Source organism: Centroberyx gerrardi, chromosome 5, assembly GCF_048128805.1.
Source record: "Centroberyx gerrardi isolate f3 chromosome 5, fCenGer3.hap1.cur.20231027, whole genome shotgun sequence".
In the NCBI taxonomy this organism is placed as follows: Eukaryota; Metazoa; Chordata; class Actinopteri; order Beryciformes; family Berycidae; genus Centroberyx; species Centroberyx gerrardi.
The window spans coordinates 36,924,236-36,940,163 of record NC_136001.1 but is presented as its reverse complement, the minus strand read 5'-3'; the positions used below and the strand labels follow the sequence as shown (position 1 = coordinate 36,940,163).

General features: G+C 45.5%; 1 protein-coding gene across 1 annotated transcript; it reads right to left on the bottom strand.

Moving 5' to 3' along the window:
• Positions 1-826: 826 nt before the first annotated feature.
• On the bottom strand, positions 827-15,193 carry pltp (phospholipid transfer protein). Its single transcript, XM_071895792.2, has 15 exons — positions 15,092-15,193; positions 11,692-11,821; positions 11,177-11,276; positions 10,858-10,986; positions 10,515-10,670; positions 7,176-7,239; positions 6,406-6,561; positions 5,529-5,705; positions 4,354-4,413; positions 4,105-4,269; positions 2,816-2,883; positions 2,687-2,729; positions 2,307-2,370; positions 2,090-2,166; positions 827-965 (listed from the first exon to the last, which is right to left on the bottom strand). The coding sequence occupies exons 2-15, from the start codon at positions 11,798-11,800 to the stop codon at positions 861-863; spliced, it is 1,473 nt and encodes a 490-aa protein (XP_071751893.2). The 5' UTR covers positions 11,801-11,821; positions 15,092-15,193; the 3' UTR covers positions 827-860.
• Between the last annotated feature and the right edge of the window lie 735 nt (positions 15,194-15,928).

Below are 15,928 nucleotides of genomic sequence, written 5' to 3'. Positions count from 1 at the left end.
TCAGTTGTATATTCAGACGGTGTTGTCAGTTGTATATTCAGACGATGTTGTCAGTGTTGTCAGTTGTATATTCAGACGGTGTTGTCAGTGTTGTCAGTTGTATATTCAGACGGTGTTGTCAGTGTTGTCAGTTGTATATTCAGACGGTGTTGTCAGTGTTGTCAGTTGTATATTCAGACGATGTTGTCAGTGTTGTCAGTTGTATATTCAGACGATGTTGTCAGTTGTATATTCAGACGGTGTTGTCAGTGCTGTCAGTTGTATATTCAGACGGTGTTGTCAGTGTTGTCAGTTGTATATTCAGACGGTGTTGTCAGTGTTGTCAGTTGTATATTCAGACGGTGTTGTCAGTGCTGTCAGTTGTATATTCAGACGGTGTTGTCAGTGTTGTCAGTTGTATATTCAGACGGTGTTGTCAGTGTTGTCAGTTGTATATTCAGACGGTGTTGTCAGTGTTGTCAGTTGTATATTCAGACGGTGTTGTCAGTGTTGTCAGTTGTATATTCAGTCGGTGTTGTCAGTGTTGTCAGTTGTATATTCAGTCGGTGTTGTCAGTGTTGTCAGTTGTATATTCAGACGGTGTTGTCAGTGCTGTCAGTTGTATATTCAGACGATGTTGTCAGTTGTATATTCAGACGGTGTTGTCAGTGTTGTCAGTTGTATATTCAGACGGTGTTGTCAGTGTTGTCAGTTGTATATTCAGACGGTGTTGTCAGTGTTGTCAGTTGTATATTCAGACGGTGTTGTCAGTGTTGTCAGTTGTATATTCAGACGGTGTTGTCAGTGTTGTCAGTTGTATATTCAGACGGTGTTGTCAGTTGTATATTCAGACGGTGTTGTCAGTGCTGTCAGTTGTATATTCAGACGGTGTTGTCAGTGCTGTCTGTCTCTCCCTGCATCTTGGTCTCGATCATGTCCCTCAGGCCTCGGCTGAAGTGCAGGTTAGCTCCGATCACGATGTAACCCTGCAGCAGGAGACAGTATCACACAGTATGATGTAGTATAATGTACTGCTGAGTACTACATACAGCGTAGTACTATAGTATAGTATGATGTAGTATAACGTACTGCTGAGTACTACATACAGCGTAGTACTATAGTATAGTACAGTATTATGTAGTATAATGTACTGCTGAGTACTACATACAGCGCAGTACACTGTAGTATAGTACAGTATGATGTAGTATAACGTACTGCTGAGTACTACATACAGCGTAGTACACTGTAGTATAGTACAGTATGATGTAGTATAATGTACTGCTGAGTACTACATACAGCGTAGTACACTGTAGTATAGTACAGTATGATGTAGTATAACGTACTGCTGAGTACTACATACAGCGTAGTACACTGTAGTATAGTACAGTATGATGTAGTATAACGTACTGCTGAGTACTACATACAGCGTAGTACACTGTAGTATAGTACAGTATGATGTAGTATAACGTACTGCTGAGTACTACATACAGCGTAGTACACTATAGTATAGTACAGTATGATGTAGTATAACGTACTGCTGAGTACTACATACAGCGTAGTACTATAGTATAGTATGATGTAGTATAACGTACTGCTGAGTACTACATACAGCGTAGTACTATAGTATAGTACAGTATTATGTAGTATAATGTACTGCTGAGTACTACATACAGCGCAGTACACTGTAGTATAGTACAGTATGATGTAGTATAACGTACTGCTGAGTACTACATACAGCGTAGTACACTGTAGTATAGTACAGTATGATGTAGTATAATGTACTGCTGAGTACTACATACAGCGTAGTACACTGTAGTATAGTACAGTATGATGTAGTATAACGTACTGCTGAGTACTACATACAGCGTAGTACACTGTAGTATAGTACAGTATGATGTAGTATAACGTACTGCTGAGTACTACATACAGCGTAGTACACTGTAGTATAGTACAGTATGATGTAGTATAACGTACTGCTGAGTACTACATACAGCGTAGTACACTGTAGTATAGTACAGTATGATGTAGTATAACGTACTGCTGAGTACTACATACAGCGTAGTACACTATAGTATAGTACAGTATACTACAGTGTTGCAAACAGACTTACGTTGTGATATTCAACCACTTCTTCTATGAAGTCCATTCCATCAGCCAGAGGAATCTGAACTCCTCTCTTAGTCCAGTCTGCACACACACACACACACACACACACACACACACACACACACACACACTGGACTGATTGATCACTATATTAGGCTCCATTGCATTATAGTGTACCATTTCAATCTAGTTAGAATGAATGAGTGTATTACAGTACTTACTGTTGATGAGAGGAACCACAGAGATCTGCAGCATGGTCTTCAGCGGAGCCTGCAGAGGAATCAGCTGCACAGCAACAACACACTATTATTATAATAATTATTATTATTATCTTTACTATTAGTCATTCTTACTACTGTAAACTGATTTGTCACAAAACCTGAAGTTGCTTCAAGGAAGGAAACTGAAACCTTCATCATTTCTTTAAAACATTACTTTTGAAAACTCAGCTTCCAGATCCATTTAAAACTAATAACTAGTGAACAGCTGAGAAAACTGTCACTGTCATATAGTAATAGTACTATTACAGGGTTTTATATTACTGTAGTATTACTATAGTACTATAGTACTGTGGCAGACAGGCAGACAGACAGGTTCTTACAGCCAGAGATTCCAGCGCTGATTGGTTGGAGAAGATTTTAAACCTGAGAAGAGAACAGAGTTTTACTGTGTGTGTGTGTGTGTGTGTGTGTGTGTGTGTGTGTGTCTGTAGGTGTAGGTGTGTGTGTACCTGCGGAGGTCAGCATGAACAGCCAGACGTTTTCCCTTCATAGAAACTTTAGCGTTAAACTTTGCTTCCTGGGAGAGGAGAGAAGAGGAAACAAGGAGAGGAGAGAGGGGAGGAGGAGAGGAGAGAGGGGAGGAGAGGAGACAAGGAGAGGAGAGAGGGGAGGAGGAGGAGAGGAAACAAGGAGAGGAGAGAGGGGAGGAGGAGGAGAGGAGACGAGGAGAGGAGAGAGGGGAGGAGGAGGAGAGGAAACAAGGAGAGGAGAGGGGAGGAGGAGGAGAGGAAACAAGGAGAGGAGAGAGGGGAGGAGGAGGAGAGGAAACAAGGAGAGGAGAGAGGGGAGGAGGAGAGGAGACGAGGAGAGGAGAGAGGGGAGGAGGAGGAGAGGAAACAAGGAGAGGAGAGGGGAGGAGGAGGAGAGGAAACAAGGAGAGGAGAGAGGGGAGGAGGAGAGGAGAGTTCAGAAACATTACATTGGTTTGAGATCTGACAGATCAGTTCAGCATGTAAAAAAAATGTGTTTCTTTCAGTTGAGTAATTTCTGAAAAACGGGTGTAACTGTGGGCGGCGCCACTGTGTGGGCGGAGCCATTGTGCAGGCGGAGCCACGGCACGGTGGCGCCACGGTGTGGGCGGCGCCACTGTGTGGGAGGTGCCACTGTGTGGGCGGCGCCACGGTGTGGGCGGCGCCACTGTGGGCGGAGCCGCCACTGTGTGGGCGGTGCCACTGTGCGGGCGGAGCCACGGTGTGGGCGGAGCCATTGTACGGACGGAGCCACGGTGCGGCGGAGCCACGGTGCGGCGGTGCCACTGTGCGGGCGGAGCCACGGTGTGGGCGGAGCCATTGTACGGATGGAGCCACGGTGCGGCGGAGCCATTGTACGGACGGAGCCACGGTGCGGCGGAGCCATTGTGCGGGCGGAGCCATTGTGCGGGCGGAGCCACGGTGGGGGCGGAGCAATGGTGCGGGCGGAGCCAGTCCCATCCTGTCACTGATGGATTCTACACTATGGTACTTCTTTACTGTAGTACTACATATTATGGTATTCAGTGGTTACTGTACCCTGTATACTGTGTATTTTTATCTTTATATTTCTTGTACTTCTTTTCTTCATACATATCCATTTTGTCACTTGTTTTTATATTTTTATCCCATGTGTCGTTCTGTTTTTGTGTGAAGCACTTTCTAAACTGTTTGTAGATAAATGCCATATAAATAAAGTTGATTTGAGACAGACTGTGTGTGTGTGTGTGTGTGTGTGTGTGTGTGTGTGTGTGTGTGTGTGTGTGTACCATGGTCATACTGCTAAGCTGGACCGGAGGCTGGCCAGGTGGCAACACCATCACCGTGACGATGGCTGTCATGGCGACGGTTGCCCCGGAGGTCTTGATGGTGGTTTTGGGCGGCGAAGTGACAGCGAGCTGCAGAGAGAGAGGAGCCTCCACCAGAGCCGGGTTCTGAAATAGATTTATTATCAGGAGGAAAAGTGTCAGTTTATGATGTGACTGTTTCTACTGTGTTTCCACTTTGTTTCTACTCACCAGAAGCATGATGGTTCCAAAGTAGGTGGTTCTCAACAACATTTCAAGGTCTTTGGGCATCTGAGGAGGAGAGGAGAGGAGGAGAGAATAGAGGAGGAGAGGAGTGGAGAGGAGGAGTAGAGAGGAGAGGAGGAGTGGAGAGGAGTAGAGAGGAGCGAGTGAAGAGGAGGAGTAGAGAGGAGAGGAGGAGTAGAGAGGAGAGGAGGAGTGGAGAGGAGTAGAGAGGAGAGGAGGAGTGGAGAGGAGTAGAGAGGAGGAGTGAAGAGGAGGAGTAGAGAGGAGGAGTGAAGAGGAGGAGTAGAGAGGAGAGGAGTCAATATTCACCAACTTTAACCTGAACATCTAACAGTCTCGACTGTAAAACTAGAGAATGAACCAGTTCATCTCCTGTTCCGATTCCTGTTGATGTGTGAAGTTTTGGTGGTTCTTGGTGGTTCATGGTGGTTCATGGTGTTCTTGGTGGTTCATGGTGGTTCATGGTGTTCTTGGTGGTTCATGGTGGTTCATGGTGTTCTTGGTGGTTCATGGTGGTTCATGGTGTTCTTGGTGGTTCATGGTGGTTCATGGTGTTCTTGGTGGTTCATGGTGGTTCATGGTGTTCTTGGTGGTTCATGGTGGTTCATGGTGTTCTTGGTGGTTCTTGGTGGTTCATGGTGTTCTTGGTGGTTCATGGTGTTCTTGGTGGTTCATGGTGGTTCATGGTGGTTCTTGGTGGTTCTTGGTGGTTCATGGTGGTTCTTGGTGGTTCATGGTAGTTCTTGGTGTTCTTGGTGGTTCATGGTGGTTCTTGGTGGTTCTTGGTGGTTCATGGTGGTTCATGGTGGTTCATGGTGGTTCTTGGTGGTTCTTGGTGGTTCATGGTGGTTCTTGGTGGTTCATGGTAGTTCTTGGTGTTCTTGGTGGTTCATGGTGGTTCTTGGTGGTTCATGGTGGTTCTTGGTGGTTCATGATGGTTCATGGTGGTTCTTGGTGGTTCATGGTGGTTCTTGGTGGTTCTTGGTGGTTCATGGTGGTTCTTGGTGGTTCATGGTGGTTCTTGGTGGTTCATGGTGGTTCTTGGTGGTTCTTGGTGGTTCATGGTGGTTCTTGGTGGTTCATGGTGGTTCTTGGTGGTTCATGGTAGTTCTTGATGTTTTTTTTTTTTTTTTTTGGGGGGGGGGGGTTGCGGTTCTCACCTTCTCGTTGGCGATGTGCATCTGGAAGATTCCTGCTTTGTAGTAAGAGATCATCCCGCTGTCAAAGAAGAACTCGGAGAGAGCCAGGTAGACCATCCTGTCGTATTCTCTGATGACCGGATCTACAGCGTAGTTCACTAAAGTGTTGTTCTCATCAGCCAGCTCAAAGAACATGCCCTAAGACACACAGAATATCAGATAATTATTATATACTGTAATATCAACTAGATGAAAGAACATGCCCTAAGACACACAGAATATCAGATAATTATTATATACTGTAATATCAACTAGATGAAAGAACATGCCCTAAGACACACAGAATATCAGATAATTATTATATACTGTAATATCAACTAGATCAAAGAACATGCCCTAAGACACACAGAATATCAGATAATTATTATATACTGTAATATCAACTAGATCAAAGAACATGCCCTAAGACACTCAGACAGGTATAATATATTATATTTACATAGTTATATCTGATTTTTATATTATATAATATTGTTATTGCTGGTCACAGTACCAAGGCTCTCACAGTCCTGTCACCATGTGTTGTTGTGGGTACAACCATGTGACCAAATTACCTCTTCTGATTGGCCTGATTCAGACCTGCATTAGTGTTTGGAGAGTTTTCATTTGTGTAACCATTCCTGTTTCCTTTATATTAAGAGACTTATTCTATAATTTCTACTTCAATTTTTACATATACTACTATTATATACTACTTCTTTTATAATTTTGTGTTGGTTTATGTTTAATATGACATACAGGAACAAACTACCAATTTGAATACCTTGTATGTGTAAACCTACTTGGTGAAAAACACTGATTCTGAGAATAGAATAGAATAGAATAGAATGTTTGTCACTCTGAAGTGCATGTCGAGGCTCCTGGAGGTCACGATGGGGTCACTGAGCAGAGAATAGTCGATGCCGATGTAACTATCCACCTCCGCCCGCACTGGAATGGTTTCCAACATGGAGTTGATCTGGACCAGAGCTGCATGGTTCAGAGCAGGACAGATCTACAGACAGACAGACAGGTTAGACAGACAGACAGACAGGTTAGACAGACAGACAGACAGACAGACAGACAGGTTAGACAGACAGACAGACAGACAGACAGACAGACAGACAGGTTAGACAGACAGACAGACAGACAGACAGGTTAAACAGACAGACAGGTTAGACAGACAGACAGACAGGTTAGACAGACAGACAGACAGACAGACAGACAGAGAGGTCAGACAGACAGACAGACAGGTTAGACAGACAGAGAGGTAGACAGACAGGTTAGACAGACAGACAGAAAGACAGACAGACAGACAGACAGACAGACAGACAGACAGGTTAGACAGACAGAGAGGTAGACAGACAGGTTAGACAGACAGACAGGTTAGACAGACAGAAAGACAGACAGACAGACAGACAGACAGACAGACAGAGAGGTCAGACAGACAGACAGACAGACAGACAGGTTAGACAGACAGAGAGGTAGACAGACAGGTTAGACAGACAGACAGGTTAGATAGGCAGGTTAGTTAGACAGACAGGTAGACAGACAGACAGGTAGACAGACAGGTTAGACAGACAGACAGACAGACAGACTGACAGGTAGATTGATGTTGTCTGACTGAACCTGTTGGTTGAGCAGGAAGCGCATGCCCGTGGTCAGGAAGGATGCCAGGAAGTCATACACCCTCCTGGAAACAAAACAATCTTCATCACCATCATCATTATCATCTTTTTCATCATCATCATCTTCTTCATTATCACCATCATCATCATCACCATCATCAACAACAGATGGGGAGGTAGAATTGGTTTCCTGACAGACAGACAGACATATCCTGTATCCCATATAGACTCTATATTTAATTGAATCCAAACCCTAACAGGCCTAGACCCTAAACCCAGACCTCTAATTTATATCCCAGACCTCTAACCTTAGTCCCAACCCTCTAACTTTAGTCCCAGACCTCTAATTTTAGTCCCAGACCTCTAACCTTAGTCCCAGACCTCTACCCTTAGTCCCAGACCTCTACCCTTAGTCCCAGACCTCTAACCTTAGTCCCAGACACCCAGATGCCTGGGTGTGGTGGAAATGGCACTTATAAAACCAACCCCGAAACCATCAACAACAACTGTTCTGGAAACCACCAGAACTGCCATGAGCAGCAACCAGCCAACTCCACTCCCTTTCATTCCGGATGAGTATAATCAATAAATGCTGAATGTTTATACTGAATATCTGCTCTAATCGTTATTTCAACCATATTGCAACATTTGAACACTGTCCGGGAATAATGGGAAGTGTTGAACATAGCAGTTGTATCGTGGTGCATGCACTCACCACAATATCGAGACAGGGGGACAGGGGTGTCTGTGAATGGATGTGTATATGCCAATATGTCCATGTGAATATGAGAGTGTGCTTTACCAAGTGCTGCCTACAGCCCGCAGCTTCTCCGTCACATTACCACACTCCTCTCCTGCAGCGATGATGTTCGGCACCTGCGTCAGGTAGTCTGCAGTGATGTTTTCCTTGCCTGCCTTGTGTCGCACACAGAACTTGAACGGCTGAAGTTCAAGGTACCACCTGGTCACTGGAGTTTCGATCCTTAATGATCTCTCATCCAGGTTAGGGCACGATGGTCAGTGTGAAGATCAAACTCTTGGCCCAGCAAATAGTACCTCAGACTGTCCAGGACCCAGGTGATTGCCAGAGATTCCTGTTCAATGGTGGAGTATCTGGTTTCCCAGGGCAGGAGTTTCCAGCCGAGATACAGTATCGGTCGCTCTTTTCCTGGGTCACCCTGCATCAGTGCCGCACCTATGCCTACCCCAGAGGCATCCACCTGGACCAGGAACCGCCACTCGAAATCAGGGCTCTGCAACACAGGAGATGAACACATCTGGGCCTTGAGGGCCCTAAAAGCAGAATCACATTCCTCTGTCCACTTCACTGGGTTGCTTGCCAGTTTACCAGTGAGGTTTGTCAGAAAGACTGTAATTGTGGTGTGAGGAATAAATTGGCAGTACCAACCTACAAGCTCAAGCAAGGACATCACTTGAGTCTTGGTGTGGGTTCTGGGACTTTTACAGATGGCCTCCACCTTGTCCACCTGTGGTCGGACCTCTCCTCTTCCCAGCTGGTAGCCCAGGTACCCAGTCTCCTGCTGGGCCCACTCACACTTATGCAGGTTGAGAGTGAGCCCAGAGGCACTGATCTTCCCCAAGACCTGACACAGGTGCTCCAGGTGTTCCTTCCAAGTCTGGCTGTAGATGACCACATCATCCACATAGGCAACCCTGCATTCTCCACAGCCTTGGAGCACCCAATCCATGAGCCGTTGGAATGTTGCTGGTGCACCATGAAGACCAAAGGGCATTACAGTGAACTAGAAGAGGCCAAGAGGGGCCCTGAAGGCAGTGAGAGGCTTGGACTGCTCCTCCAGTGGAACCTGCCAGTAGCCCTTGCAGAGGTCCAGGATGGTGATGATGTTAGCCCTTCCGATCCATTCCAGCAGCTCCTCAATCCTGGGTATCAAAGAAGGAGATGGTGTTGAGTTTCCTGAAGTCAATGCACACCCAAAGGGGCCCATCTTTTTTGGGGTTGATGACAATGGGGCTGCTCCAGTCACTCTCCGATGGCTTGATAATACCCAGCTCCAACATGACCCGGATCTCGTACTTCAGTGCCCCTACCAGTTGCTCTGGCACACGGTAGCATCGCTGTCGCACTGGGCACTAGTCAGGCTTGATCCAGATTGCATGCTTGAGAACATTGGTCCGCCCTGGCTTCTGCTCAAACAGCTAAGGGAGAGTCATCAAAGATCACCTGCAGCTACACTCGCTGCTTGCCATCCATGTGGGAACGATCAACCCGCCCTTGCTCCTTCCAGGCTTCCACCACCCCCTCTGAGTCACCGTTCTTTGCCACTTGCCGTACCAGGAGGGAGGTATTCACGGTAGGACCACCCTCTCTTTCCAGGCCTTCAGGAGGTTCATGTGATAGGTCTGCTTCTCTCTCTCTCCCCTTCTCTGGATGCAGCACCTCGTAAGTAGTTGGCACCATCTTCGTCACCACAGTGAAAGGGCCTTCCACTTAGCCAGGAGCTTGCTTGGAGGAGGAGGGCAGAAGCAGCAGGACTTTGTGACCTGGTTGGAACTCCCGCTGATGGGGGCTTGTCATGCCCTTTTGGGCCCTTTGGGCCTTTTGGAGGTTAAGCCTGGCTTCCTCGCGATACCGCTCCAACCGGTCTCTCATCTGGAGGACAGCACCTGATCGCTGTTGATGGTCAATGGCCATTCAAATTCAGCTTTGGTCAGCTTTTCTCAGCCGACAAGCTTGTTGATGGCTGGAATGTCGGCTGATTCTGTCAGGTTGATTGGCTCAATAGACACAGAATGGACTTCCGGTGAATTGTTGATTGAGTTGACAGCAGTCTGAACCCTGCTAGTCCCCAGGGCCAGTATGTATAAAGCCGCTCAGAGCAAAATTCTGAGTGACACAAATTTAATCTTATCTTTAGAAGTAAGAACTGTTGAAGAAGAAGAAGTGTTGTGCATAAACATTCTTATGTGTTGAGAACGGTCTCTGCTCCTAAATTATTTAAGAGAGTTCGGGAAGTGTCCTAACTCAGGAGTTGCCAGCAGATGGCTGCGATACACACAGAGGCAGAGACCACACTACCACCTTTCAACCTTAGTCCCCAGACCCAGCCTTGTCCCAGACCTAACCTTAGTCCCAGACCCAGCCTTGTCCCAGACCTAACCTGAATCCCACACCTAGCCTTAGACCTAGACCCAGCCTTGTCCCACACCTAACCTTAGCCCTAGACCCAGCCTTGTCCCAGACCTAAACTGAGTCCCACACCTAGCCTTAGACCCAGCCTTGTCCCAGACCCAGCCTTGTCCCAGACCTAGCATTAGACCCAGACCTAGCCCTAGCCCTAGATCAGCCAGTAACTGTTACCCAAGTGTGCCGCTGAACTTCGCCCTCATCTTGGCAATCTTGGCGTCACAGGTGATGTTGTTGATCTTCAGTCGTCCTTCTTCATCTCGGATCAGATTCACAACTGTGTTGATGTTCACACCGTCTGCTGAGGCGTTGATGGACCCGGTGTCATAACTGTTACACAAGATACACTATATGTTACTGTTACTCTTAGCTGTAAACCATCATCATCATCATTACTACTATTATCAACAGAGCATGACACTAACAATGCCAGGGTTAGGGGTTCTTTTCCCTGTGTAGCTCAAATAACACTTCAGGGTTAGGTTTTAGTTAATGAGGCTCCTGGAGGTGAACTGACAAGAACCAGTAGAGGATCCGTCTGTGGAAGCTGAGAGTGATGGAGGAGTTCTGCACGTCAAACAGCAAACCAACATCTGGCTGGAAACGCAGATCAGCATGAGTCAGATTCAACTCTGTTATCTTCACACTGAGGAGAGGAGAGATGAGAGAACATTAGTAGATAGTTAATCTATTTTCACATCCAGATATTAACTTGTTGGGTGTAATACTGTATAGTATGTGATCTTAGTGGCAGACTGATAGACCACTGGACTGCATCTATATTATATTATATTATATTATATTATATTATATTATATTATATTATAATGTCTTACTCTGTGATAGTGTACTGGAAGCGTCCCTCCTTGCCCTTCATCTCTGGCATAGTGATGTTACTCAACTCCTCCTCCACAAATTTCTGTGTCTCATACTTCACTAGAAACACACAACAAATACTGCTAGTTCTTAACTGGAAACATAGAGGAACAATTCTTGTTTCACTGTAAAGCAAGAAGACAGTAGAGTTTAATATAATGAACAAATAATAAGCAAACCTTTTTACTAGCAACTCATCAGCAAAGGATTGAGCAACTATACATTATACTTTAACCACGACCCTTCAGCGGTGGGGAGCTCAGTTTCCTCCTGGCTTTACTGAGGACATTTTCAGAGCAAAGCAGTACTGATAAATTCCCTGTCATCCTTCTAATAAGAATGTTGTTAAGGTAGTGTATGGTGTATTATAGGGGGGTCAGGTAGTGTATGGTGTATTATAGGGGGGTCAGGTAGTGTATGGTGTATTATAGGGGGGTAGTGTACATTACTATAAGGGTTGACCTATAGCTCTTACACATCTCCAGTCCTCTGTTGGTGATGCGGATTTTGCAGCCAGCTGGTTCATCAGCCATGATGGAGGAAACCAAGGGCAGCAGGAAGAGAGGCAACAGACAGCAAGTCATCCTGAGCCAGAAATACTGAAACTGAAACACAGAAGACAAGAAAGATTAGGAAAACACACTCTCTCCTTGCTTTACTGTAAAACACTGCAGTCTCACTGAATTACAACCCAACTGTGTGTGTGTGTGTGTGTTCCTCAGGGTGGGAGTAGACTGAACTACAGTACCCCCCCCCCCCCCCTCTGTTTCCTGTCTTCCAGGAAGTCTCTCTGCTTCCCAGAACTCCCTCCATCATAACACACACCCTCTCTCTCTCTTTCTGTCAAACTCAAGTTTGATGTGTAAATAATTGGTGTTTGTGTGTAAAATAAATGTAACATACAAAGTATGTAAAATAATGGTCAAAATATAATGATAGGGTAATTCTCTCTCTCTCTCTCTCTTTCTCTCTGTCTCTCTCTCTCTCTCTGTTTCTCTCTGTCTCTCTCTCTCTCTGTCTCTTTCTCTCTCTCTGTCTCTCTCTCTCTGTCTCTTTCTCTCTGTCTCTCTCTCTGTCTCTCTCTCTCTCTGCTCATACCAGTGTGTCCTCCATTACAAACAGTTGGATCTGAACTGCAGTAACCTCTGTCTTTCACAACAGACTCTCTTCTCTCCCACTTTCCCTCTTAACAGCCTCTCGCCTGTCAGTTTTCCTCCTCCTCCTAACTCCTCCAACTAAAAACTAAAGTAAACTCTAAACTAAACACTAAACTAAACTAAACTCTAAACTAAAAACTAAACTAAAAACTAAACAGTAGCCTACAGGCCAGTAAACTAACTGCTGTGCAGTATCTGAAACATCCCATAATGCACCAGCCACTTTCACTGTTTCAGGAGTCAGCTCGATGTTTAGAATAGGATTCCACATGATGTTTGGTTACCAAGCGTACACTAACCTTTACCTGCGTCTGATTGGCGCTCGGTGGAGTAGACTAACCCTTACCTGCGTCTGATTGGCGCTCGGTGGAGTAGACTAACCTTTACCTGCGTCTGATTGGCCTCGGTGGAGTAGACTAACCTTTACCTGCGTCTGATTGGCCTCGGTGGAGTAGACTAACCTTTACCTGCGTCTGATTGGCGCTCGGTGGAGTAGACTAACCTTTACCTGCGTCTGATTGGCCTCGGTGGAGTAGACTAACCTTTACCTGCGTCTGATTGGCGCTCGGTGGAGTACACTAACCTTTACCTGCGTCTGATTGGTGCTGGGTGGAGTAGACTAACCAACAGCGGAACAACTAGACAACTTCACTTCAACATCCCATCTCCTGGTATCCATGGAAACAAAGCACTGTCCAAACAGTTTCCTGTCCAACCGACCCTTTAACTGACTCTGTTCTACTGTGTTCTCTTGTATGCTATTTTATTCTACTGTATTCAACTGTATTCTATTGCAGTGGACCTGGGTTTCTACTATGTTGGACCTGGTTTCCTGTCAGCGCTCCCAGACAACATCTTCCTGGTTCAAAGGTCAGCATCTGCCTGCACACACACACTCACATCTCTCTTGAGCACACACACACACATATTTTTCCATGTGACTCTCTTATCCAGAGAGACTGAGCTCAACAGTAGAATCAGCTTCAGTTCCTAAATCACCAACATTACAACAACCAGCAGTGAGGAGGTCAGAGGTCAGAGGTCAGAGGTCACTGTGCCCAGAGCATCACAGCTAATGAGAGACAGAAGAGATTTTTACCTAGAGTAAATAGGGAGAGCGGAGAGGAGAAATCACATGGTGGGAGAGGTACCTCACACACACACACACACACACACACACACACACACACACACACTGTAATCTTAGCATTACATTAGGAGCCAGTGAAAGTGGAGCTAGTCATTAGCTGGAGGAGAGTCTGACATCTGGACTCTGATTACACAGCGAGACTCAAACTGCTCATTACTTCCATTCACTTCAAAGGAAGGAAACAGCTGATTCATGCTTTTCACTTCAATGTAAAGTCCTGAAGAGTCTGCAAATTAAAGGAGAGAATCTTTTTCACCAAGGAATAGATGAGCATCTGTATCAAAAAAATAAGGTAACACTTTATTTTCCAGGTCCACAATCTCCTAGAAAGGAACTGTTCATCCCTGAGGAAGTTTCCTGGAGAGAACCAGGAAGTTCTGTTCTAATTAGCTGGTAAATTCCTCCAATTTCTCTGTTGTCTCCAAGACAGAACCATGAAATGATGCAGCAGTTATAATTATATAATTATAGGAATAATTACTTATAAATAGTTTATAGTTTTGCAACATCCTACTTGCAACAGGAAGCAACAGGGTTTATGGGAAATGTAGTTTTAATCTTGAGAAACAAAAAATGCTACAATGAGCGCTGAACCACTGAATGTTCAGTGTAACACAACTGACTAATGCCATCCACTTCAATGTAACACAACTGACCAATCCTATCCACTTCAATGTAACACAACTGACTAATGCCATCCACTTCAATGTAACACAACTGACCAATCCTATCCACTTCAGTGTAACACAACTGACTAATGCCATCCACTTCAATGTAACACAACTGACTAATCCCATTCACTTCAGTGTAACACAACTGACTAATCCCATTCACTTCAATGTAACACAACTGACTAATCCCATTCACTTCAATGTAACACAACTGACTAATCCCATTCACTTCAATGTAACACAACTGACTAATCCCATTCACTTCAGTGTAACACAACTGACTAATCCCATTCACTTCAATGTAACACAACTGACTAATCCCATTCACTTCAGTGTAACACAACTGACTAATCCCATTCACTTCAGTGTAACACAACTGACTAATCCCATTCACTTCAGTGTAACACAACTGACTAATCCCATTCACTTCAGTGTAACACAACTGACTAATCCCATTCACTTCAGTGTAACACAATTGACTAATCCCATTCACTTCAGTGTAACACAACTGATTATTTCCATCCCAGTTCAACTGTTAGTTTGTCTCCAACATACTCACCTCTGCATGGTGGAACAATGTCTCTCTGTCTGTTGGTCTGTCTGTCTGTTGGTCTGTCTGTCTGTCTCTCTGTCTGTTGGTCTGTCTCTCTGTCTGTCGGTCTGTCTGTCTCTCTGTCTGTTGGTCTCTCTGTCTCTCTGTCTGTTACTCTGTCTGTTAGTCAACTATGAGCAGCCTAGATATTAACTTGACCCTCTCCCTCTCTCCCCAGAGAGTCTGTTGCTCTCTCTCTCTCTCTCTCTCTCTCTCACTCACACACATACACACACACACACACACACACACACACGCCCCTCCAGCCAAGATATTAGACGAAATGTGAAGAAACAGAGACTCACTGTGTCGGCAGATTGGTGGAAGTAGACCAGCTGCTGGTTCTGGTTCTGCTGGTTCTGGTTCTGCTGGTTGATCCTGGTCTTATGATTCTCCACAGTAACTCTCCTCTCCTCTCTCTGTTCTCTGTCAGTGTTTTTATACCGGTGAGTTCAGGCGAGACTCCACCTCCAACCCCCCGCTGTGGGGGGGGGGGGTCTCTGGCTGTGTGTGAGTGTGTGTGTGTGTGTGTGTGTGTGTGTGTGTGTGGACAGCTGGCTCTGCACAGAGAAACGCCCTCAGCAGCAACATGGCCGACTGTTTATCTAACTGAGGCTCAGAGTTTCTCTGGTGTTTTCTACTTTTCCACTGCCTGTCTGCACCACATGGAGCCATGCCGCTTGGATTTGAATGCTCTAATCAGAATTTGTCAGCGTTGCCATGACAACAAGTAAATCTTGCATCACTGACCTGAGTTAGTTGTCATCATGTAGCAGGGAGGACAACAGACTGACAGAGGTTTAACAATCTAGAAAGTCAGGATCTGAGTCTCTGACCACCTTGGTGTTGCTGCTCCGCCTCCTGAAGCCTTTTGAACCCTGAACTCCTCCCAGTCTGCCTGCTGGGAGAAACACACTGCCAATCAGACGCTAGGTTTAATAAGTTAGATTACACTATTTTGTTGTTCTTGTTTTGTTTCTTTGTTTTTATTTACAATGGATCTGTTGAAATGCAGATGTTTGTGTATTGCAGTCTCTCCTCCCACATTGCCACCATTGCCTCCTGTTCCAGAGTCCAAAAGGCCGTTTTCGGCAGCAACGAGCTAGTTAGCGTTAGCGCTACAGATCACAACCAGCGGGGCG